Genomic DNA, 25096 nt, shown 5'->3' on the forward strand with positions numbered 1-25096 from the left:
TGAGCAGAGCACTGCCGGGTGTGACCCAACACCCCCCCCCCCCCCCCCCAAATAAACCCAGTATAATGGAAGCCAAGAGATAGTACAGGGATTAAGACACTGGCCTTGCATGAGGTGAACCCCTGGCATAAAATATGACCTCCAAAGACTGCCAAGTCATGAGCATAAAGCCAGGAGAGGTCAGCATGCAGGAGGCCCCAATTTGACCTTCGGCACTGCACAGTTCACCAAGCACCACTCAAAGCAACCCTGAGAACTGTCGAACAATCAAAACAAATAAACCTTAATACAAACATCCTCCTATTTATCTGTTAGTATACAAATTCTCTTTAAAGGAAGGTTACCTCCTTTAGTTTCTCTCTTGCTTTTTTTTGTCCACATAGAGTGGCACTTAGGGCTTACTCTAGCCCTGTGCTCTGGGTTTACTTTGGTGGTGCTCCAGGGTTTCGATGGGGTTCTGGGGAATAAACCTGGCTCAGCAACCTGCAAGGCAAGCGCCCGCCCACTGCACGACCGATCTCCAAGTCTCTGAATAACTCTAATTAGGACAGGAGAGAGCACAATACCCTCCAAATTCCGGACTCACCTTTAATGACCTGGTCAGGCTGGGTACAAAGCGGCGTTATAGGATTTGTACAGTCGTTGTCATAATCTCCAGAGGCTCTAAAATTATGAATTCCCTTCAGGGTCTAAAGGGACAAAAATCATTTCATCATTTTATGCTCTATAAGCTTTTGAATCTGTTCCAAGTAACAAGAAAAAAACACAGAACAACAAACAACATGACCAAAAACATGTGCCACAAGTTATTCAAGGGTCTTAGGCACTTGGATGGTAAAAATGAGATAATTGTGTACATTAAAAACAGTAATGTCAAAAACAAAACGAAACAAAACATGAATGTCAACAAAGACAGTAAGCATGTGACTCAATGATAATAAATTGAACATCAATTTCCAGGAAAACAGAGCAGGCCTGGGACGGACCCTGGGGTCCAGTGAGAGAGATGCAGATATTGGTTGTAGGAATACAGAATCATGAAAGTCTGTTATTAACAATATTGTAAAACAAAAATGGAAATATTAGATATAACATAATTATCTACCATGATTTGAATAACAAAACAAATGACAAAGAGAATCCTGTCTACTGACCACTCTTCCAGATAGTTATATTGATCGCAAATCAGCACCAAAAAATATAAATGTCGGGGCTGGCGAGGTGGCGCTAAAGGTAAGGTGTCTGCCTTGCAAGCACTAGCCAAGGAAGGATCATGGTTCGATCCCCCAGCATCCCATATGGTCCCCCCAAGCCAGGGGTGATTTCTGAGTGCATAGCCAGGAGTAACCCCGAGCACCAAACAGGTGTGGCCCAAAAAACCAAAAAAAAAAAAATATATATATATATATATATATATATATATATATATATATATATATATATAAATGTCACATAACATTTATTTTTAAGTAGAGACTACCTAATTTGCACGTAAGCAATATAGATGCAAATAATTTTGCATTGTTTTCCACAATACACCAGTAAGGAAGGTAGGTCAAACCATTATTTAAGGTTTAAGAACTGCAAGTTTTGTTTTCTGTTTTCTTTTTAGCGCTGGATATTGAAGTCAGTGTCTCTCATATGCCAGGCTTGTGCCCCATCGCAGAGCTGAATCCCCAAGCCTGAGAAGCACAAGGACTTTGTACAATTTCCGTTTATTCTCTACTTTTTTCTTGAGTCAGTCCTAGCTGTGCTCAAGATTCACTCTTGCCTCCGTGTTCAGGGATCACTCCTGGCAGTGCTGCAGGATCACAATGTGGCACTCGAAGAGAAACTGGGTCAATCACAATGAAGGCAAGTACCCAACCTACATGAAGAGTCACAGTCACTCTGAACTCTGAATATTGGTACCTGCAGCTCTGAGTAACAGGACACATGTTCACAAGACCTTCCGGGAAGCCAGTGGTTCACTTACCCATTTATTTACTGTGGACTTAGTTGTTGCAACCCAGATTGCGGGAGACGGATCAGCTGATCTATCAAGTTCCATCTGAAAACAAAACATAGAAATCCCGCTTTGTGGAAGGTTCACTCCTTCAGTGTCAGGACTATCTAGCCATATATGATAAAACATTAACTCCTTTACTTAAGATTGTGTGTCAATTCTATCAGAGTACATACTAAAGATGCAAAGAGCATGTACGAGATCTGGGGTCTTGAGGACAGAGTTGAAACCCTAGCATAGCAGAGCTCAGTTCAGAGCGACGATCCTTAGAGCACGTGGCTATGTCTGGTGCAAAGTTCTGGCAGTCTTTTTCCCTGTTGCCAGAGAACCTTGGCCGGGGAGGACTTCAATCTCCTCATGCCTCTAAGATTTCAGCCCCAATGCCCTGCTTGTCTGAAGGGCTCGTGGTGGTGTTCACTAGGGTGTGCCATCTGCTTTAAATGCAACGACGCAACCATCTGCTGGAGCTGAAGTCAGCCTCTCAACAGCCCTCTGACTCCTCTTCCTTTGGTTAGCTCTTCCGCCTCTGTAACTTGGATCTGGGTTTTAGGTATCCCTTAGTGTTATAGATGATGGATATTATAGTTGTTTCTTGCCTTCCTTTTGGGTTTGTTTTTTTTTTGAGGGGGGGCCACACCCAGCAGTGTTCAGGGGCTACTCTTGCCTCTGCGCTCAGAAATCGTTCCTGACAGGCTTGGAGGACCATATCGAATGCCAGGAATGAAACCCGAGTCCATCCCAAGTCAGCCTCATGCAAGGCAAATGCCCTACTGATGTGCTATCTCTCTGGCCCCTCAGATGATTTCTGAATAGAGGGGAGGGCCATCTTTATGACTCCCATTAAATCTGAAAATCTCCTCAATATTAATTTTAACATGCAATTCTATAGTTACCACTAAATATGTCTTCCTATGTAACTGACCACATCTTCAGTTCAGGTTTCTCTTATTTTTTTTTTTTTTGGGGGGGGTCATACCTGGCAGCGCTCAGGGGGTTACTCCTGGCTCTACGCTCAGAAAATCGCTTCCTGGCAGGTTCGGGGGACCATGTGGGATGCCAGGATTCGAACCACCGCCCTTCTGCATGCCTTACCTCCATGCTATCTCTCGGCTCAGGTTTCTCTGGTTTTCATTAAAAAAAATTGGGACCCCAGAGCAGCAGAGTCTGAGGGCTACTCTTAGCAGTACTAAGGGGATCAATATGGTGCTAGAGATCAAACCAGTCTCAGCTGATTGCAATGCAAGAGTCTAGGTGTCTTTCAGCACTACCTCTCTGAAGCCTAAGCTCTCCTTAAAATGGTGTCAGCACGGAGTCCCCAGCAACTCATTCTCCAGCTGCTGTTGACCAGGGACCACTTGCTGCAAGAGGGACAAAAAGGGCTTGCAGAAAGCCCCAAGTGTTTGTCGCTTCTTTTCGGGTCCAATTCCATGTCCTTCCCTCATGAGTCTGTGGAACTTAATTATAAAACAGAAACTTGGGACGCACCTTGAGAACTGGTGCTTTTTCTTCACAAATGAGCACCCGAATGTCAGGATTCCTTAGGTCTGTACAATAAATCTTCCTGTCCCTTCCTCCAGAGTACACATGTTGTGAAGGCATCGTTGACCTGGCAGAGCCCAAACACCTTCATCGTGGACACGGTAAGTTGCAATACATCGCTGCTGGCCCAGGGACCACAGGCGAATTGTCCCATCAGAACTGCCGGAAAGGCACTGTAAACAAAAAGACAAAGTTTAAAAACCTGCCCCCCAAATTTGTGATTTCCTTTTTTTTTTGGGGGGGGGGGAGGGCACAACTGGCAGCACTCAGGGATACTTCTGGCTCTGTACTCAGAAATTACTCCTAAAAGGCTTGGGGACCATAGGTGATGCCAGGGATTCAAACCCAGGTCGGCCGCTTGCAAGGCATAAATGCCCTATCTGCTGTGCTATTGTTCGGCCCCACCCAACCACATTCGTGTTTTCCTTATTTTAACTTGGCTTCTCTCCTAATGCTTTATATACGACCTCTCTAAATCCTGTATTTCTGTATCTAATAAAAGACTTCACATTTGATAATGCTCAGGGATTACAAATGGTTCTGCTTTCAGAAATCACTCCTGGCAGTGTTCGGGGGACCATATGGGACGCTGAGGATCAAATATGGGTGGGATGAGTGCAAGGCAAGCACCCCATTCCTGTACTATTACTCTAAAGCTCTAGTAAGGGCTTCTGACAGGCACACACCACTGGCTGAACTATCCAAGTAAGCAGTACATTGCCCAAGTAGAGGAAACTTCTAAGGTAGAGTGCCACTGCCTGATCTCCCTGGCCACCTGCTAGTCCTCAGAAATCCTGCAGGCAAGTCATGTTCACATGACATTCACATGTTCTCATTCCATTACTAAGGAAAAGGTGAGTTACTGAGGAAAGTGAATGAAGCCGAGGCAACAGTTCAACCTCTGGTTCTCAATGTCTTTCCCAGCAGTAGGGCATTTGGCTTGCATGTGGCCAACCCATGATGGATGGTGGTTCGATTCCCGGCATCCTATATGGTCCCCCAGTCTGCCAGAGGCGATTTGAGTGCTGAGCCAGGAGTAATCCCTAAGCACTGCTGGGAATGGCCCAAAAACCAATCAATCAATCAATAGTTGTTTTTTTTTTTTTTTTTTTTAAAAAGCACATTGCAGTCTAGATTCTGGTAACTAGTAATTACAGATAAATAATGCCCATATTATGAGAGTTCAAGAATCAGTAAGTAAAAGTGCCTTTTTCTCCCCTCTTTGCCCCTCATTAGAAGCGCCTTACAGCTTTTCAATTCTCTAATATAAACATGCTGAGTTATCAGTGGTTAAATTTACATTTAATCTGTATTTGTCAATGAGGAAAATGAAAGAGAAAGTAGAGCACAGTTGCTTAATTACGTATTCCAAGGCTAACAGGCAGATTGTAAAGGAGTGCCACGACACTGACTTAGCTCACAGTCGAGTGTACCTGACTTCAAGTGCAGTGCATTAATGAGCAAACAGTCGTTATTTACTTAAAAATTCTTATGTATTTCCCTCTTCTCTTCCCTTTGCTGCTTTTGCAATGTACAGGAACACATGTGACACTTAAATCGTCTTAGCTATGGGGCGAGAGAAGATTGTACAGAGGGTATAGGGAGCTGCCTCGCACGACCGGCTGACCTGGTTCAGTCCCAGCATCTCAGAGGGTCCCCCAAGCACCACCAGGAAAATATTCCTGAGTGCAGAAGGCCAGGAGAAACCCCAGAGCATCACTGAGTATGATGCAAAAAGTAAAGCCCAAAACGAGTTATCTTCAGCTAAAAGCACACTAGATTTGTATGTGCAGGAAACAAGGGCAATGGAGTGTAGTCAACAAGGAGATGCTTCTTGGTTGCTCAGCATTTCCCAACGGGGACTATGCGGGGGGGGGGGGCGGGAGGCCCAACCCCCGTAGCCTGCCAGAAAATTCCAAGGGGAACCAGAAGGGGAAAATCAGATATACACGGGAAGGGGAGTGAACATTTTATCTTGACAACTGGTTAGATGTAGTGGGGCACAGGAAGGAGAAACCAGGTCAGAAGGGGGTCATCGTTGAAGATACTCTGCTTTATAAAGTGTGCAGCCCACAGACCACCCCCCGGCTCTCCCCAGAAACCTTCATGTCTATTTCCTCCTATTTAAAGGTTAACACCATGGAGACCAGGTGATCTAGTCCACTGCTGGCCACAGCTAAAAGAAGGAAAGGGCATGGGAGACACCTCTAAGTGTGCATGGCAGTGACACTGCAGAAGAACGGGGACCTGAACGAGTTTCTCATACTCACATGAAAATGCAGCTGCAAAGGAGATCAAGAGTTCCAGAAAATGCCATAGATGGCAGATAAGAATGTTGATTATTCTTATCCTCTCCAATGGCACGAATGAAATAAGGGGTTCCCACTGTGCAGAGAAGTAACTGAGGGCCACTAAGGAGAAGCTCCCAGTCTCAAGGCTATAGGTTCTGTTAACAGTGAGATCCTCTCACAGCTCCCAACATTTGCAGAGGCATTTCTGAGCCTCTTTTTGCCTGGTTCTGAAAGATTATTTTCTTCCTTTAGCTGGTTTTTCAAAACATCCTCCTCCTCCTCTGAACAAAGCTTTCTCTAATTCACATGTGAATCACTTCCAGACAGAACTTCCACGGTGATGGAGAAGCGGCGTGTCTCAGATCATCCCATCACATCCCAATCAGTTCTGATCAGCTCTAAACTACCCACTGCCCTCATGAGAAAGTTGTGTGCAGAGAAAGTCATGCAAAGGAGTTATAGCAGAAGTGCATCATCATAGTATATGATGGTGCTGGCTTTTTCTTGACTTTTATATCTATATTGACTATTATTTTCCTAAGGCTTTAGAACAGAATTACAATTTAAAATCCACAAATTATGTAATCCATAGAGCAGTTGTATTAATACTACCAAATGTCTGTCTTTGAAGAGATGATTCGATGCACTAATGTTAACTAACTCAATATCCAGGCTGAGTCAGTCGATCCTTTTTAGTTGGATCCAATTTTAGGAAATTTCCTCCAGTAACACTAGCAAAAAAAAATTCATACTCAAGTTTCCTGTTATTTTTATGTAAAACACAAACATGTAAAAACAACATGCCAATTAAAACAATTCTAATGCTGATATATCCCACATATCATTACAATTAGAGAGGACATTTCTTACTTTGCTTTTATTTAAAAGTAACACAAACAAAATAATTCTAAAATATGCAACTAAGTTTTCTTTGTTTATTTTTGGCCCACACCTGCTGGTGCTCAGGAATATAAATAGATAATTTCTGGCTGTGCACTCAGAAATCACTGCTGGCTTAGGGGACCATATGGGACGCTGGGGGATCGAACTCAGGTCTGTCCTAAATCAGCTGCGTGCAAGGCAAACGCCCTACCACTGTGCTATCTCTTTGGCACCTCAACTGTGTATTTTTTGTTTTGGTTTTTTTGTTTTGGTTTTTGGGTCACACCTGGCAGTGCTCAGGGGTTACTCCTGGCTCCATGCTCAGAAATCGCTCCTGGCAGGCTTGGGGGACCATATGGGATGCCGGGATTTGAACCATCGTCCTTCTGCGTCTAAGGCAAACGCCTTACCGCTGTGCTAATCTCTCCGCCTCTAGCTTGAGTATTTTAAAGAGGCTCTAGGTCGGAAGCACAATTCGTATGTATATGAGTTTTGGTGTGAGTCCAGTGTGGTGCAATAGGACACCAAGTGGTGAATCCGCCAAGTGGGTCAGGAGACCAACGGTCTCAAAGAGAAATTGCTTACCTGGGTGTGCCATCTCTGTTCAGGAGCAACGCTTTCACATTATCTGTGTGGCCTTTAAGCTTCATTAGTTTTGCACATGTTCTTTGGATCCCCAAACCCTTAAAACCTGTAAAGTTTAACGAAAATAACAAACTGATTAATAAACTATGATCCCATACGAAACGTCATGGTATTTACAAGTCAAATGACAAAGATTTCTGGCCAATGGGCAATGTCTTACAGCTCGGAAGCTTTTCATGTCCAAGAGTGCACAAATCTTCGTATACCCCGCACCACTCCAACCTCCAAAATCCTCTTCTGCCGCATTACTGTAACACATGATAGTAATTAGCAGGTTATATTCTTATTTCTTCGAAGTAAAGGCCATTCTTTTAACATCTACCAGGAAAAAAGTCTGTTAGTAAGTACACAGACAAAATTATTTTGGTTTCTTTTTTCATTGTGTTTTGTTTCCTGGGCCACACCTGGCAGTGCTTAGGACTTACTCCTGGTTCTGAGCTCAGGGAGGTCAGAACTCCTGGCAGGCTTGGGGGACCCTATAAGGCACCGGAGATTGAACCTGCTTTGGCTGCGTGTAAAGACAGAAATCCTACTCGCTGTACTTTGGACCACTGGCTTCTTTCTTTTCTAGTGTAAAAATAGAGTCTTTAAGTTCCCCCTTTACCTTCTCAGTGGATCCTGATACAATAATTGTTCCCAGTTGATTCATTGCCAGGCTATAAATGGAATCTTTGTTCCCACTTAAAGAAGAAGCTATTCAGAACAAATAGAGAAAATGTTAACAAAACTGACAGTTCTTTAGTGTACAGTCAGCAAAAACCAAACGTTTAATCATTTGATTTATATAAACCTCATCTTTACAAGTACTTTAAGGAGAAGTTGATGTCTCATGGAGAAAAATCTAAACAGTAAATTATTACCAAAATTTACATCATTCTGAATTTGAGTGTATTTAATTACTCAAATACTTGAAAAATGGAATTGTACTGCCATGTAATAAACTGCAAAGATCTGCATGTGCTAATAAAAATGAAAAGTATGCTCAAATTCATCATTATTAAAAGAACAAAAATACTATTTTCATTCAGCAGGCAAGATATAGTACAAGGCAATACTAGATACCTGTATCATTGTAATTATACATTAGGGAATAATCTGTTGCAATCCTTTAAGAGGGAAATTTGGAGACAAGAATCATGTTTGTCAATAACCTCTGACTCATAATTCTGTGCTACTGAAGTGAAAATGTTGCAAGCAAAGCTGCTTATAAAGTTTGATCCTAATCTTACAAGACCAACATAAAGACATGTGGAAAGCTATTAAACAGAGTATTTAGAAAAGCCACTGCTTTCGGGAAGTGCCCACAGGTTACCTACTTTAATATTCCTTCGACAATAATCAAAAAGGACGTCAGCTCTTTTCTAAGTAAATCCAAGCTAGGCCTCACTATTACAGAATCTGAACCACTAAAGCCTAGTTTTCTAGTTTGAAACTCTCTGACGGTTTTTTTTTTTTTTTTGAGTCATATCTGTCATTACTTGGGGCTGCCCCTGTGCTTTGGGGTGGCTTCTGTGCACAGAGGATTTTTTTTTTTTTTTTTGAGGAGGGACTCATTCTCAGAGCTTCACACATGCAAGGTAAGTACTCTACTGCTGGGTCAAATCCTCAGCCCAGTACTGCCTCTCTTTGCCTGACTTGTATTGTTTAGGGCTTCCATCTATAAAATGCTAACAATTCATCATGAAGCCCCAGCAGGGAAAAGCTGCTGCGTCACTAAAAAAATGAAGGGGGAGAAAAAAGAGTAAAGGAAAATAGGGGAGACTAATATTAGACTGCAACATATTTCCTGGGGAAAAGGGCGAAATATAATTCAAGTAATTATAAATAACCAATCTCCCAGCTTTCCCTCCTTGTCACATACCAAGTTTTATGAGAAGTTTATCATGTCAATGTAAGTATCCCAGTCACTACGAACAGTACCTACAATACAGAGACCTTCCAGGCTAAGTTTTACCAGAACTGTGCTCTCAACAACTCCTCTGATGCCTCAAATTTTCTGGAAAACTATCATAGGCAAGGTCATACTTGAGAGTAAATTTCAAGTCCAGTCTTGGATGGGTTTGTCCTGGCAATCTGACATCTTGTAGCTGATGAGGCATTTATGCTATTCAGTGGTCCTCAAACTTTTTAAACAGGGGCCAGTTCACTGTCCCTTGGACCGTTGGAGGGCTGGACTATAGTAAAAACAAAAACTATGAACAAATTCCTATGCGCACTGCATCTATCTTATTTTGAAGTGGAGAAATAAATAAAACGGGAACAAATACAACATGTGGCCCACAGGCTGTAGTTTGAGGACCAGTGCATAAATCTTCTGTAAACATTCCCAGAGAGTCACTTGAAGCACCTGGTTTCCAGGGGGCTGCTCTGAGGGGTTCCACAAAATAGAAACTGAAAACGTTTTATTTTTCCCCCTTTATGTATTTTCCATCTTGGCCATTAACTCCATGAATCCTAGTATTTAGTAATACGTTTAAAAGTCAAAAACTGCCTCTGTCAATAATATCTGCGGAGTGTATGGCTCTGGGCCAGACCATGATGTGGAGATGTAAAGCCGTACTAAGATCCGTTCCCTACTCTGTAGGAGTTTATACTTTAGCAAGGAACTGAAACAGGCACATGCACGCAAACCATCACGGCATCCAGGGAAGTTGCCAGTTCTAAACTGCAGCGAGAAGCTAGCTCTGCGCTCCAGAATGCTAGAGGGAGAAGTCGTCTCAAAACGAGTCCCTGTCTTGATTGGAACTGTCAAAGATGTTTGAAAAACCATTCCATTTGCTGCTTCTTTTTCAAAGACTCCCCACCCGCCCCCAAACACCTTACTTGTGACAGTATTATTTGAGGCAGTCAATGCTGTGAGGGTGTTCACGTCCCAAAGAAATATCTGTCTGTCCAGCCCAGCTGATGCTACCAGTTCTTTATCCTTGGCATATGCTAAAGCTTTTACATAATCCTGAAACAGAACACACATACTGTACAAGCAATAGCACTATACATGACCACACACTATAAACGCATGCCATATAAACATGGAGATCCTCATATCACACCAAGGACAGAGAACGAAGTAATCTTCTTTACCTTATGCGTTCTTAAGGTTGACATGCAAAATCCCTTATGTGCATTCCACACTTTTACAGTTGTGTCCGAAGAAGCAGATATTACTAGAAGAGAAACAGAAACATCACACTCCTTGACGGAATAATTTATCCTTTAAAGACTTATCTCAAAACAATGTAAGTTTCATGTGTATGTTTATATATTTATGGGCAGATATGAATATTTTTAGCAGGCCTAACATCATTTCAAACACTTGTTAATATTTATTCATAAGACATATGACCCTCTAAAAGTTAAGAATATTTTTCCGGCCGGGCTGGCGCTAAAGGTAAGGTGTCTGCCTTGCCTGCGCTAGCCTTGGACGGACCGCGGTTCGATCCCCCGGTGTCCCATATGGTCCCCCAAGCCAGGAGCAACTTCTGAGCGCATAGCCCGGAGCAACCCCTGAGCGTTACCGGGTGTGGCCCAAAAACCAAAAAAAAAAAAAAAAAAAAAGAATATTTTTCCTCGGGGGCCAGAGCGATAGCACAGCGGTAAGGTATTTGCCTTGCACATGGCCAAACCAGGATGGACCTTGGTACGATCCCCCAGCATCCCATATGGTCCCCTAAGCCAGGAGCTATTTCTGAGTGCATAGAATATTTTGCCTCAAATATTTTTAAATAGGCAGGACAATTTTTTTTTATCATGTATTTTTGCTTTTTTTTTTTAAGCCATAGCCGATAGTGCTTATGGGTTACTTGTACTCAGGAAATCAACCGTGGTGGAGAATGGGAACTCCATGGGATTTCAGAGATTAAACCTGGGTTGGCCACATGCAAGGCAAGCACCCTACCCAGTGTACTACCTCTCCAGCCCAGGACAAACTTTTTAGTGGCTCGGTTGAAGAGGTGACTAAGTTGATCGAGAGTAATTTCTCTAATATAGAATGCAAATCCAGGGCCAGAAAGACAGCATAGCTGCCTTGCATGAATCAAACTTGGTTTGATCCACAGCACCAAATACAACGCCCCCCTCCCCTGCCCCATCAGGAGTGATCCTTAACACAGGGATGAGTGCTGGGGATAGCGCTTGGCAATGTGGGTCGGTGCCAGGGAGAACTGGAGACCTCATGCAAATCAGGCACTCTACCTATTGCTGAGCCTTAATGCCTGAGCACAAGATGCTTTTTTGGGTCTGTTTTGGGGCATTCCCTGGCAGTGTTCAGGGTATTCCTGCCTCTGCACTCAGGAACTAGCCTGGCAGTGCTTGGGGGAAACAACAGGAAGACAGGGCTTGAACCCGGGTCAGCTGCATATAAGGCAATCCCGCTATACTATCACTCCTGTCTCCGAAGCTGTTTCTTTTTTTTTTTTTTTTTTTTTGGTTTTTGGGCCACACCCTGTGACGCTCAGGGGTTACTCCTGGCTATGCGCTCAGAAGTTGCTCCTGGCTTCTTGGGGGACCATATGGGACGCCGGGGGATCGAACCGCGGTCCGTCCTAGGCTAGCGCAGGCAAGGCAGGCACCTTACCTCCAGCGCCACCGCCCGGCCCCCGAAGCTGTTTCTTGATCTAAGTTTTCTCCTGTAAAATTTTAATGAGCGTAACCCTCCCAGAGAGTGTGCTTTTCTGCATGCAAGGAAAAAGCTTACATTAAAAATGCACCATACTGATGGGTCTGGAGAGATAGTACAGCGGGTATGGCACTTTCCTTGTCTGTGGCAGATCCAGACACCCTACCTGGTCCCCAGTCAGTTAGGAATAACCCCTGAGTACAACCGAGTGTGGCCTCAAAACAAACAAACAAAAATCATAAAAACTATCAACTAAATAAAAACTTCAGAAGACAAATAATCCAAAGAAATACGTACATGTTTTCCCATTGCAACAGAGCACGATGTCATTTACCCAATCAGTATGGTGTTCCATAGAAGCTATATAAGGATCTTGCTAAAAAGAAAAAAAAGTCACAAGATTTGAATATTTGTATTAGAGGAAGGACTGTAACAAGTTACAGATATTTGATTCTTTAATTAAAGTGGCATACTACTCTGAGGCCGTAAAATTGGCAATTACATTCAGAAGAGAATTCATCCAATTGTTGACACTTTCAGATAAGATGTGCAAAGAGAAGCTTTGTTTGGGAATAGTTTTATCACTAAACAAAGTCTACATTTCTGGGAAAAAGCTTAATCTGTATGTCTTGTGGTAGGAAGGCAACAAGATCCAGGCTAGGTATTGCATTCCACACAAAGTGCGACAGGAAGGGGTTTACAGAAAGGAAAGGCCCTAATAAATCTACCGGCCAGTGAGATGAGCTGTAAGGTGATGCTTCCCGCAGCAGCTGCAATCAAATGAATGTGGTAATTAGCCCTGCTGACTGCAGAGGAAGACACACACTTCTGCCTTTAGCTTCCTAAGGCTGCTTTGTAATATTTTGAATTAGCTGTTTTCCACAAGACATCTATCGTTCTTCAGGAAGAAAATGGAAGTGAACAGCTAAAGCAATATTACCCATCACCATTATAATCAGTAACTCGAGATTCCTCTGTTCCTCTCACCTGGCTTCATTACCAGGAGAGACCTGACAATTAAGAGGACAATATTTAATTACATCTAAAACAGACAAGTTCAAGACATGTCATGGGTAAAGAGAAAAGTTCTTCTCAAGACACTAATCAATTCTACTATAAAATTCTCAAAAAAAATTATTTTGAGGGCAGAACAGGCTGCTTTTCTACATAATTCCAGGCTAATCCTTCAATGTTTAAAATAATGTTCATAGAAGCTGACATTCCAATTCAGATATAAGTTCCAAAAAGCATTTTAGAACCAATTTAATACTTTCCATGCTTTTGATATGGTAACCCCACTGCTTACACCAAACCAGAATTCAAAAGTCCATTTAAAGAAACAATCAGCAACTGTCAAACTGTTTTTGAAAATGTTAAAAACATCTAAAACATTCTGGAGTTGGAGTAATAGTACAGAGGGTCAGGCACTTGCCTTGCATGTAGCAGACTAGGTTAAATCCCCAGTATCCCATATTGTTTCTGAGCCTGCCAGGAGTAATTCTGGAGTGCAGAGACAGTAGGAAAGCCCTGAGTTCTGCTTGGTATCACCCCGAAACAAACAAACAAACAAACAAACAAAAAAAAAAGATCAAGACTTTTAAAAAGATAAGGTCAGGGGCAGGAGACATAGCATGGAGGTAAGGTGTTTGTTTGTCTTGCATGCAAAAGGTCAGTGGTTCAAATCCTGGTATCCCATATGGTCCCCTGAGCCTGCCAGGAGCGATTTCTCTCTCTTTTTTTTTGTTTTTTTTGGGCCACACCCGGTGGTGCTCAGGGGGTAACTCCTGGCTGTCTGCTCAGAAATAGCTCCTGGCAGGCACGGGGGACCATATGGGACACCGGGATTCGGGATTCGAACCAACCACTTTGGTTCTGGATCGGCTGCTTGCAAGGCAAATGCCATTTCGTGCTATCTCTCTGGGCCCAGAGCGATTTCTGACTGTAGAGCCAGGAGTAACCCCTGAGCGCTGTCGGGTGTGACCCCCCCCCCAAAAAAAAAAAACAGAAAAGAAAAAAAAAAGATAAGGTCTACACCAGGATTTTGACATTGGTTGGCCTCCAATTCCTAGTAATTTTCTAGTTATTCCACTGCAGACTTCTTAAAGCCTTTTCCCTCCATGAAAATATCCTTGAGGCTAGAGAGATAAAATAGCACTTGACCAGCAAGGGCTCAATTGTTGGAAGCGCACACGGTCCACCAGGAGGCCAGCAGTAACCCAAGAGCAAAGCCAGGACTGAACTGTGAGTAGTCAGGTCTGGGAGGGAGGGAGAAAAAGAGGGCAGAATCTGCTGCAGCCTTGAAGTGCCACTGTGATAAACACTACTGGATATGAAAGTGCTAAGAATGTATGTAGGTGGTATCATGAAGAACTCAATAAATAATCCTGCTTTTCTTGCATCTTCATTTCCATGTTTTCACAGGACATCCTTCCAATAAAAATACAAAGGGATAAGGGCCAGAGCAATAGCACAGAGGGGTAGGGCACTAGCCTTGCATATGGCCAACCCAGGTTTGAGTTCCTGCATCCCATATGCTCCCCCCAAGCCTGCCAGGAGTCATTTCTGAGCACAGAGCCAGGAATAACCCCGAGCACCACCATGTGTGGCCTAAAATCTAAAATAACAGCAACATCTAACAAAACAAAACACTAGATATAGTAAAGCAGGTAGGCCTTGGAGACCTAGGTTTGATCCCCGGCACCTATCTGGTCCCTCAGTACTGCCAGAAGTGAGTGCCACGCACAGAGCTAGGAATAAACCCTAAGCACAGCCAGATGCAGCCTCAGATTAAAAAAAATACAGAGAGCTTTTCTTCATTTGACAGGATTCATCCTTACATCTATTTAAATCTTGTTCCCTGTTAAAGAAAAGACTGCATACTACTATCTACTGAAGAAAGAAAAAAATGCAACCTTTCTATTTTTATTTATTTATTTATTTATTTATTTTTTGGTTTTTGGGCCACACCCGGCAGTGCTCAGGGCTTACTCCTGGCTGTCTGCTCAGAAATAGCTCCTGGCAGGCACGGGGGACCCTATGGGACACCGGGATTCGAACCAACCACCTTTGGTCCTGGATCGGCTGCTTGCAAGGCAAACGCCGCTGTGCTATCCATCCGGGCCCGCAACCTTTCTATTTTTACGGACCTCCATTAAGTCCTATGGATTTTGTATGTACCCTAATTGCTTTTGGATGAAGAGATCAAATATTCATTCATGATCCGTCATAAATGTACAAAGCATTTTTTTTTTTTTTGCCATACCTGGCGGTGCTCAGGGGTTACTCCTGGCTATCTGCTCAAAAATAGCTCCTGGCAGGCATGGGGGACCATATGGGACACCAGGATTCGAACCAACTACCTTAGGTCCTGGGTCAGCTGCTTGCAAGGCAAACAACGCTGTGCTATCTGTGCTATCTCTCCGAACCCTATAAAGCATATTCAACCTTTTGAAGATATGACTGAAAGGGGATACCATTTTTTTTTTTTATTTTGGGCCACACCCGCTGACACTCAGGGGTTAATCCTGGCTATGTGCTCAGAAATCGCTCCTGCCTTGGGGGATCATATGGGACGCTGGGGGATCCGAACCACAGTCCGTCCTGGGTCAGCCGCGTGCAAGGCAAAAGCCCTACTGCTACACCATCGCTCCGGCCCAAAAGGGATCCCAATCTTTGGGGAAACTTTTGACCTTTTCAGTGAGACTCAGGGTCTCACACATGCAAGGCAAATGCTCTACCACTAAGTTATGTGTCCAGCTTTTTACATCTCCAGTTCCTTTTCCTCAGTTCCTCTGGATGCTGTGAGGACAGAGGACTCAAAGGGGCACAAAGGGGTTATGGCTGCCCTCGTGAAACAGACAGTGTGTGTGCCAGGGTAGTTTGTGTGAAAGTAGAAATTGACCCAAGAGATAAATTCATAACATATGTAAAGCAGAAAATGAATTGACCAGAATCCCCCCAACAGAAAAACATCTTTGTCCCTCAGTAGAGAGGGGCTCGTTCCTGGCTGGGTACTTAGGCATCACTCCTGGTGGGGCTCTGGGGATAATATAGAGTGCCAGAGATTGACCCCAGTTGGGTAGGTGCAAGGCAAGTACCCTGTCCTTTTGTATGAGCTCACCAACCTCAAAAATCTTATCCTAAATCTAGTTTAAGGAGTCCCTGCCTGAGCTAAAACACTTTCGAAACTCTCCAAAATTTTGTTGTTATTATTGTTCCCCCAACACTCTGTCCACACCCACACCCCGAGGATGGCAGAATTCTTGCTCCAATCTCTTTATAAAAATGTAAACCAAATAACTAAGGGCTCAAAGAGATGAAATCCAAACTGTAGAAGGTGCCATCTAAAATGATCATAATGTACTAAGAAAAGATTTAAAACATAAATTTAGACCTGCCATACCTTGTGCTGATTGACACTCCATATTCTTATGATTGAGTCTCGCCCGGCAGTGAAAAGTCTATTGAGGGCTGGATCCAGCTGTAGAGCATTGACTCCATTTCGATTGTACTTCTCTACTTCATCTCGAATCACATAGGAGACCTGGCCAAAAATAAAGAGACAAACAAGTAAGTAAATAAAACCAATATTTGCTTCCGATGATGTTTTAAAACTTACAAGAGTAAAATGTAATCTATGGATAGGAAATCTGAAACTTAAAGCCATGTTTTCCAAATGAATGAGTATGATGGTAATCACTTACACAAGATGAGCAAGTCTAATGCTAAAGTTCCATCCAAAGAACCTTTTTCTACTCTTGCTATTCCCCCCACGCCCCTCTGGTCCCCACCTCTCCTTTCCTCTGCTGCTTCAATGACCAGGGTTCACACAAACTTGGTTGTGGTGCTCACATTCTGGTTGTACTCACTGGAGGTCGCACAATTTACTTGTGGCACTTACACACATGGGGTTGCTGTGTGCTTGAGATGGTACTTTGTTGTGCCACTGGATTGCGTTCCGCATGTGGGGAGGTGACATGGGTCAAAGTTGAGGTCTTGTGACTTTGAGGATGGTGACTCCATCACTAAGTCAATTCCTGGACTCTTTCCTGCTGGTCTTTGGTCCATTTTCCATGACACGTGCAGATTTCCTTTGTCTGCACGCTCTTTCTTCTACTCTCACTTTCTGGCTAACTTCTATTGCAATCGTGTGTGTGTGTGTGTGTGTGTGTGTGTGTGTGTGTGTGTAACTTCTATTGCAACTGTGTGTGTGTGTGGGGGGGTAGAGAACAAATTCAGTGCCTCATGCATGTGACACCATGCTTTTACCCTTGACCTCAAGTGCCCTTCCTTGACTAAACAAGTTTAGTACTGAAGAAGAAAGACATGACTCAAAGGAAGAAAAAAAAATCACAAAAACCATAATTCTGACAAAAGGCTAACATCCAAGATTTATAAAGAATTCACAAAACAACAGAAAAACAAACTGCCAAGCAGATGCTTATCCCAAAGAGACAGATTCAACAGAGATGCAGAATATATTTTTCCTCCCTTATTAATAGAAATAGCAAAGCAAAGGAAAAAAAGAAAGAAAAAGAAAGAAAACTAAATCACCCCCCACCAGTGAGACTGGCACAATAATCAGAAAGTCCAGAAAAAAAACAGTGCTAGTGAGGATGTGATAGAAAAGAAAGCCTCATTCACTGTCTGGTTCAGTTTCTATGGAAAAGAGCATGCAGATTTATCAAAATATTAATAAGGTTTCCAAATGACCCAAAGATTCCACTTCTTGGCTTCTACCCCAGGACAAAAATATTAATTTGAAAACATATTTACACTTCCATTCAAGGCAGTGCTATTTATAATAGCCAAGATCTGGAAACAACCCAAGTACATAACAACGACTGAATGGATAAAGAAACTATACACAAATGAAATACTACTTAGATAAAAGAAGATGAAATCTTACAGTTTGCTGCAACTTGGACAGACTGGAGGGATTCATGCTGAATAAAGTGAGCCAATCAATGGGAGAGAGACAAATCCTGAATGATTCATTCAAATGTGGAGCATAAAGAACTAGAATAAGGCAATAAACAATGGGTAATCCTACCAGATCCCGAGTGTCCAAGACACTGGGTCTGTTAATAGGTGGTGGGCGGAGGAGGGGGGGGCGAGAAGGAAGCCAGAGCCAGTGGCACAGGGCTGCTGGTCCTCTGGAACTGGTGCTGGACATAGTAAAGCAACACTTAATTCCTAAAATGTTACTAAAATAGTGTAAATCATAGGACCTATATTGAGAAGTTTTTTTGTTTTGTTTTGTTTTGGTTTTGGTTTTTCGGCCACACCCGGTGATGCTCAGGGGTTACTCCTGGCTATGCGCTCAGAAGTTGCTCCTGGCTTGGGGGGCCATATGGGACGCCTGGGGATCCGAACCACAGTCCGTCCAAGGCTAGCGCAGGCAAGGCAGGCACCTTACCTCTAGCGCCACCACCCGGCCCCAAGATTTTTTTTTTTAAGAAGAGGCCAGCAAGCTGTTTGGATATCAAAAGAAAAACTTTTCTAACGTAACTTAAAAATGTGCCTGCAGGGCCAGAGAGATAACATGGAGGTAGGGAGTTTGCCTGGTATGCAGAAGGATGGTGGTTGGAATCCCGCCATCCCATATGGTCCCCCGAGCCTGCCAGGAGCAATTTCTGAGCATAGAGCCAGGAGGAACCCCTGAGCGCTGCCAGGTGTGACCCAAAAAACAAAAAACAAACAAACAAAAAAAAGTGCATGCCAAGGTGTCAGGCTGGGGGAATGCATGGGAGGGAGCCTGGGACACTGCTGAAGTCAACACCAGTGGCAGAACTAGCCCTGGAACGCTGCATGTCCATTAATAACTTTGTAAACCACACAGTGCTTTCTTTAATAATATTTTTTTAAACCCATTTTTCAAGGAAGGAAAACTTTTCTAGCACAATGAAGTAAACAGCTAAGAAGGTAGCAAAGGGGAACCGATTAGCAGCAGCAACTAAAATGAACATACATAAATAAGTAATACACAATGGATAGGATAAAGCACATGAAATACTTTTTTTGGTTTGTTTTGGTTTTGGGGTCACACCCAGCAGTGCTCAGGGGTTCCTCCTGGCTCTACGCTCAGAAATCGGCCCTGGCAGGCTCGGGGGACCATATGGGATGCCGGGATTCGAACTACCGACCTTCTGCATGCAAGGTAAACGCATTATCTCCATGCTATCTCTTCCGGCCCCCATGAAATACTTTTCAAAGAGAGACAAATATTTACATAGCTTCTACACAAGAAGCTCAATAATATACCTCTTGTATTCACAGCCGCATTACTCGTTAGCCAAAATTGTGAAAACCGTCCTATCAATTGCAAAAAGATAAACTGTAGTATATCCCACACTAAAGGAATATTAATTTTCACCTACAGAAGAAAAGAGAAGGGGGGCCAAAATAATAGGCCAGAGTGGGAAGGGCATATGCCTTGTCACGGCTGACCTGGATCGATCACATGGCATCCCATATTGTTCCCCACGCCTTCCAGGAGTAATTTTGGAGTACAGAGCCAAAGAGAAACTCCTGAGCACTGCAAGGTGTGGTCCCAAACAAAACAAAACAGTAAAGAGACTAGGGGCCAAGAGACAGTACAGCAGTCAGTGTGCATGCCTAACATGGACCTGACCCAAGTTTGATTCTTGGTACCACATGGCTCCCAGCACAAGGGCCTGAAGCATCATGGCGTAAGTGTTTACAACTGCCAAGCAAGCAAGCGAGCAGCAGCAATACTATCAAAGAAAAACAAACAACGGGCCGGGGCGGGTGGCGCTAAAGGTAAGGTGCCTGCCTTGCCTGCGCTAGGCCTTGACGGACCACGGTTCGATCCACCCCGGTGTCCCATATGGTCCCCCGAGCCAGGAGCGACTTCTGAGCACATAGCCAGGAGTAACCCCTGAGCGTTACCGGGTGTGGCCCAAAAACCAAAAAAACAAAACAAAACAAACAAGAACAGGTAAATAAACCTGGCATTTAACTAGAGAATAAGCAATGAATAAATACAAAGGCAAATAAATGTCTAGTCCTCTACAATCGACAGTATTCATTACAAAATACTAAGCAGCAAATCTTCAACAAAAAGAGTAACTCTTATGACCCAGGCTGCATGTGCATAGACATCAATGGAGGAGGAGGGCTGTCCTGGAGCTGGATGGTTTGGTAGTATTCACGTGGTCCCCCAAACTTTGCCAGGAAGTAAGTCCTGAGCACCACTGGGTGTGGCCCCAAGATGACCCCCCAAACCCAAAACTATACAAAATAAAATAAGGAGGAGGCTCTCAAAACCCAATCTTTTATTTTACTTTTTTTTTTGTTTGTTTTTTTGGGTCATTCCCGGCAGTGCTCAGGGGTTACCCTGAGCTCAGAAATTGCTTGTGGGGGCCGGAGAGATAGCATGGAGGTAGGGCATTTGTCTTGCATGTAGAAGGATGATAGTTTGAATCCTGGCATCCCATATGGTCCCGTGAGCCTGCCAGGAGCGGTTTCTGAGCGTAGAGCCAGAAATAACCCCTGAGCACTGTTGGGTGTGGACCCCATCCCCCCCCCCCAAAAAAAAAGAAAGAAAAGAAATCTCTCCTGGCAGGCTCAGCTCAGGGGACCATATGGGATGCTGGAATTCGAACCACCATCCTTCTGCATGCAAGGCAAATGCCTTACCTCCATGCTATCTCTCCGGCCCCTCAAAACCCAATCTTAAGGGGGCAAATATCCGAAATCTACTCAAACCAGTAAAAAGAATTTTTTTTTTAAAATTATACGTCATACTCAGTGATCCTCAAGGGACCACATGGGGTGCTGGGGATGAAACCTGGGTTAGCTGCATGCAAAGCAAGTGCCTTATACATTGTACTATCTCTCTGGCCTTCAAAACCTTTTTGTTGTTGTTCTTTTGGGGCCACACCTAGTAGTGCTCAGGGATTACTCCTGGCATTCTTGGGGGACCATCGGGATGTTAGGGATCAATCTGGGTTGGCTGCATGCAAGGCAAAACCCTACCCATTGTGCTATTGCCCTGGCCCCTCAAAAAATTTTTTTTTGTTTTTTGTTTTTTTGGGCCACACCCGTTTGATGCTCAGGGGTTACTCCTGGCTAAGTGCTCAGAAATTGCCCCTGGCTTAGGGGGACCATATGGGACGCCGGGGGATCGAACCGCGGTCCTTCCTTGGCTAGCGCTTACAAGGCAGACACCTTACCTCTAGCGCCACCTCACCGGTCCCCCTCAAAAACATTTTTAAGAGTGAATTTAACAAGGGGATATTTAACAGAGCCCAAGGGCAAGAAATGCAGCCATGACTCATAAAAGATATTTTAAAAATAAATCCTTGGCACTTTTGTGCAAAAATCTTTCCCACTGCACTTCAAGTCCAAACTCCTGCCATGCTTGGCTTCACATTAGACCCTCACACTCACATTCCCTAGCTCCTAACTTAACAGCACATCTGACTCCTTGCTGGTCCTTCATGGCCTCAGATTCTTCGACAACAGGGCTACACTGTTCACTGTTCCCCATATCAAGCTGAGTCTCCAACTCTCCATGTCCAGAGTTCATCTTGTGGCACTCACCCTAGCCATTCAGATCTTAGTTGAAAGACCACCTCCAGAGAGGCTTTTCCTGACCTATTTCCCTCTCACTGTTTTTGACATTCCTTATCTTTTTTTTTTTTGGGGGGGGTGGGTTTCCACCCAGCAGGGGTTACTCCTGGCTCTACGCTCCTGACAGGCTCAGGGGACCCTATGGGAAGCCAGAATTTGAACCACCATCCTTCTGCTTGCAAGGCAAACGCCTTGCCTCCATGCTATCTCTCCAGCCCCATCTTTTTTGGTGTTTGTTTGTGGAACACACCCAGTGACACTTAGGGGTCACTCCTGGCTATGTGCTCAGAAATCACTCCTGGCTTGGGGACCTTAGGGGATGATGGGGATTGAATCGCAGTCCATCCTAGGTAAGCTGCGTGCAAGGCAAATGCCCTACCCGCTGCGCCACGGCTCGCCCCGCTTATTTTGATCTGTTTTTCAATTTACATTTTAGTTTCAACTACTCTCACCATTGTCCAGTGCTCCCACCCGTTTTAGCCCCACCCTCCCTAGGGTGAAGTTTCCTCCTATTGGACCCGATCTCAGTTTCTGTTGCTCTGACATGTTACTCCCATACTTCCCCTACTTTTTCTTTCTTTCTTATTTCTTTTAGTTTTGTGCCACAGCCAGTGATGCTCAGGGTTACCTAGTCCTGGCTATGCACTCAGAAATCACTCGTGGCTTGGAGGACCATATGGGACGCCAGGGGATCAAATCGTGGTCCGTCCCTAGGTCAGTCTTCAGTCTTGAACAAGGGGAAAACCCTACCATTTGCGCCACCACTCCTCTCCCCACTTTATTTCTTGACAGCCCATACATGAGGGAGTCATTCTGTGTCTGTCCCTTTGTTTCTCACTAACTTCATTCAGCTTAGACTTTAGGTCTATCCACACAGGAGCAAATTATATGTTTATCTTCTCTTAAACTGAATAGCATTCAGTTGTGTATATCTACCATAGTTCCTTTTTTTTTTTTTTTTTTGGCTTTTGGGTCACACCTGGACAGTGCTCAGCGGTACTCCTGGCTCGACGCTCAGAAATCGCTCCTGGTAGGCTCGGGGAACCATATGGGATATGGGGATTCAAACCACCATCCTTCTGCATGCAAGGCAAATGCCCTACCTCCATGCTATCTCTTTGGCCCCTGGCATCAGATATTTTAAGATCCCCAGGAAGCAAACTGGCTTCAACATCCATCTTATCCTCTCAGCCTCTCTCTGGGGCTTCAAGATCCTAGAGAAATTGTAATTTCCAAACTCCTGGAGAAATATCTGATAGTGCAGTAGAAAAGACGTGTGACAAATGAGAACATCATATCCTCATTCTACGTGATAAATAATATCCAGCAAAATGAGTCTGAATCAGGGCCCGAGCATGTGGCCACCCCGGGGATGAACTGGGTTTGATTCTCAGCATCCTATATGTTGGCATCCCCAAGCCTGCCAGGAGCTATTTCTGAGCACAGAGCCAGGAGTAACCAGAGTACCAGAGTGCCGACAGGTGTGGCCCTAGAACAAAAACAAAAAAAAAGTTTGAATCAAAAACTGGAAAAATATCTACAATAGACATGTGCTCGACAGACTGAATGCTCTGCAAGTGGAGGACTTGGTTTAACCCCCCAGCAGTACAAGGGGCAACATCTAAGCACCTTAAAATAAACAAAATAAAACTTCAATGATGTAGATCTAGAATTCTGACCAATACGGGAAATGATGTTTTTTTATTTATTTATTTTTTTGTTTGTTTTGGGGTCACACCTGGCAGTGCTCAGGGGTTTCTCCCTGGCAGGCTCGGGGAACCATATGGGATGCCAGAACTTGAACCCATCCTTCTGAGTCTAAGGCAAATGCCTTACTGCTGTGCTAATCTCTCCGGCCCCCAAGTGATGTATTTTTCTAAATAAAATATAAATAGGTTGTATAGTATCATTAAAAAAGAATACTGTGGGAAGGCAGAGCAAACAGCACAGGATTTAGGACATTATTTACCTTGCATGCAGCCAACCAGGGTTCAATCCCCGGCATCCCATATGGTGCCTGAGTCTGCCAGGAAGTAGATTTCTGAGCCCAGAGCCAGAGTAACCCTTGAGTGCTCGCCAAAATGTGGCCCCAAAACCAAAAATAACAAAACAAAACAAAAACCCACCAAACCTGGGGCAGGGGGGAGTAAAGAGATAGAATAATAGGCAGCAAACTTGCCTTGTCACATGTCACATCTCCAGTATCTCAGAAGGTCCCTGGGCACCACCAGGTATAATCCTGGAATGCAGGGCCTTACAAAAAAGAAGGCAAAATTTCCTATTTCTTAAGAGTAAGCCCTGAGGGGCCAGAGAGATAGCATAGCAGTAGAGCGTTTGCCTTGCATAGTTTATTCAGGACAAAAGGTGGTTCGAGTTCTGGCATCCCATATAGTCAGTCCCCCGTGCCTGACAGAAGGGAGCACAGAGCCAGGAGTAGCTCCTGCGCGCTGCTGGCGTGGCCCCAAAACAAAACAGAAAGAGGAAGCCCTGAATAATGCTGGGCGCGGTCCCCCCTCCTCTCCCCAAAACGTTTCATGGGGCTATGAGATACAGGAAAGCAGTTAGGGCACTTGCTAGGCACACAACGGACCCACCTGGTTTCCAGAGCATCGTCAGGCCTGCCTGACCAGGGCCTGAGGAGCACATACTTTAGTCCTTGCATGCAACCACCAGTCCAACTGGCCCGGAATTACCAGTAGGGCCCTTGGGCTACTGAGCACCACCTGGAAGACAGCCTCCAAGTAAACTACCAGCTCTACACTTTGGATTATGTTAGTCTTTCCAAAATACACACATTAATCCAGGTGAAGTTTTCCTCAATGGGCTTTTTGGGGGGAAGAAGCAGAGGGTCGGGGCCACAACCACAGTTCTGGGACTATTCTTAGCTTGGTGCTTAAGGGACCACAGTGTGCCAGGGAAATTAACTTGGGCCTCCTACACACAAAGTCTTCATGCAACCCATGAGGGATCTTCCAGCTTATCGGATAGTTTTAATATGAATATTTTACAACAAGCTTCTGAAATTACTGCGGCTCTGAGGTCTGAACCCCTGTTACCATCACAGAAAAAGGTCTGGGACACAGAGTCAGGGGTGTGAGAGTGCCACAGTGAGAAGGATGGGGACCCTGTGAGCACTGCAACCAGGGGGACACACGACATTTGTGCACCAGAGCAATCCTCTGCAAATGCTCAAGCCAGTATGTGAGCCAGCTCCACGATGGAAGGGCTGTGGCCTCCAGTAAGCACTGCAACTGAGTGGAAGCACCACAAGCAAGCAAGCGTGTGTGCGTCCTCTGTCTCGGAGGACTGAGTGCGAGCCCCACAACCAAAGTGAACGCCCCCTGGTCTCAGGTGACAGCAACAAAGGGACTGAAAGGGGATCGCCCCTAAGGCCACAATCAACAAGAGCAAGCAGGTCTTCCTGGAGACCTGCTTTGCTCCAGCTCCAGCCGCATGCAGTTGGAATTCAGAGCCTGCTAACAGCCGAGGCTGTTTTCTTCTCTCGGGCAGTCAGCCAGGGGT

The 25096-nt window shown here is 44.4% G+C and overlaps 1 protein-coding gene across 1 annotated transcript in view; it reads right to left on the reverse strand.

The window, feature by feature from the left end:
• Window positions 1–25096, reverse strand: part of WDR48 (WD repeat domain 48) — a 56467-nt gene that overhangs the window by 23334 nt on the left and 8037 nt on the right. The window contains 12 exon segments of the mRNA XM_049766455.1: window positions 587–689; window positions 1976–2050; window positions 3491–3592; window positions 3594–3614; window positions 3616–3721; window positions 7309–7388; window positions 7391–7408; window positions 7967–8055; window positions 10186–10315; window positions 10444–10526; window positions 12275–12353; window positions 16380–16520. Of these exon segments, the coding sequence (XP_049622412.1) occupies window positions 587–689; window positions 1976–2050; window positions 3491–3592; window positions 3594–3614; window positions 3616–3721; window positions 7309–7388; window positions 7391–7408; window positions 7967–8055; window positions 10186–10315; window positions 10444–10526; window positions 12275–12353; window positions 16380–16520 (1027 nt within the window).

This window comes from Suncus etruscus, chromosome 20 (assembly GCF_024139225.1).
Source record: "Suncus etruscus isolate mSunEtr1 chromosome 20, mSunEtr1.pri.cur, whole genome shotgun sequence".
Taxonomy (NCBI): domain Eukaryota; kingdom Metazoa; phylum Chordata; class Mammalia; order Eulipotyphla; family Soricidae; genus Suncus; species Suncus etruscus.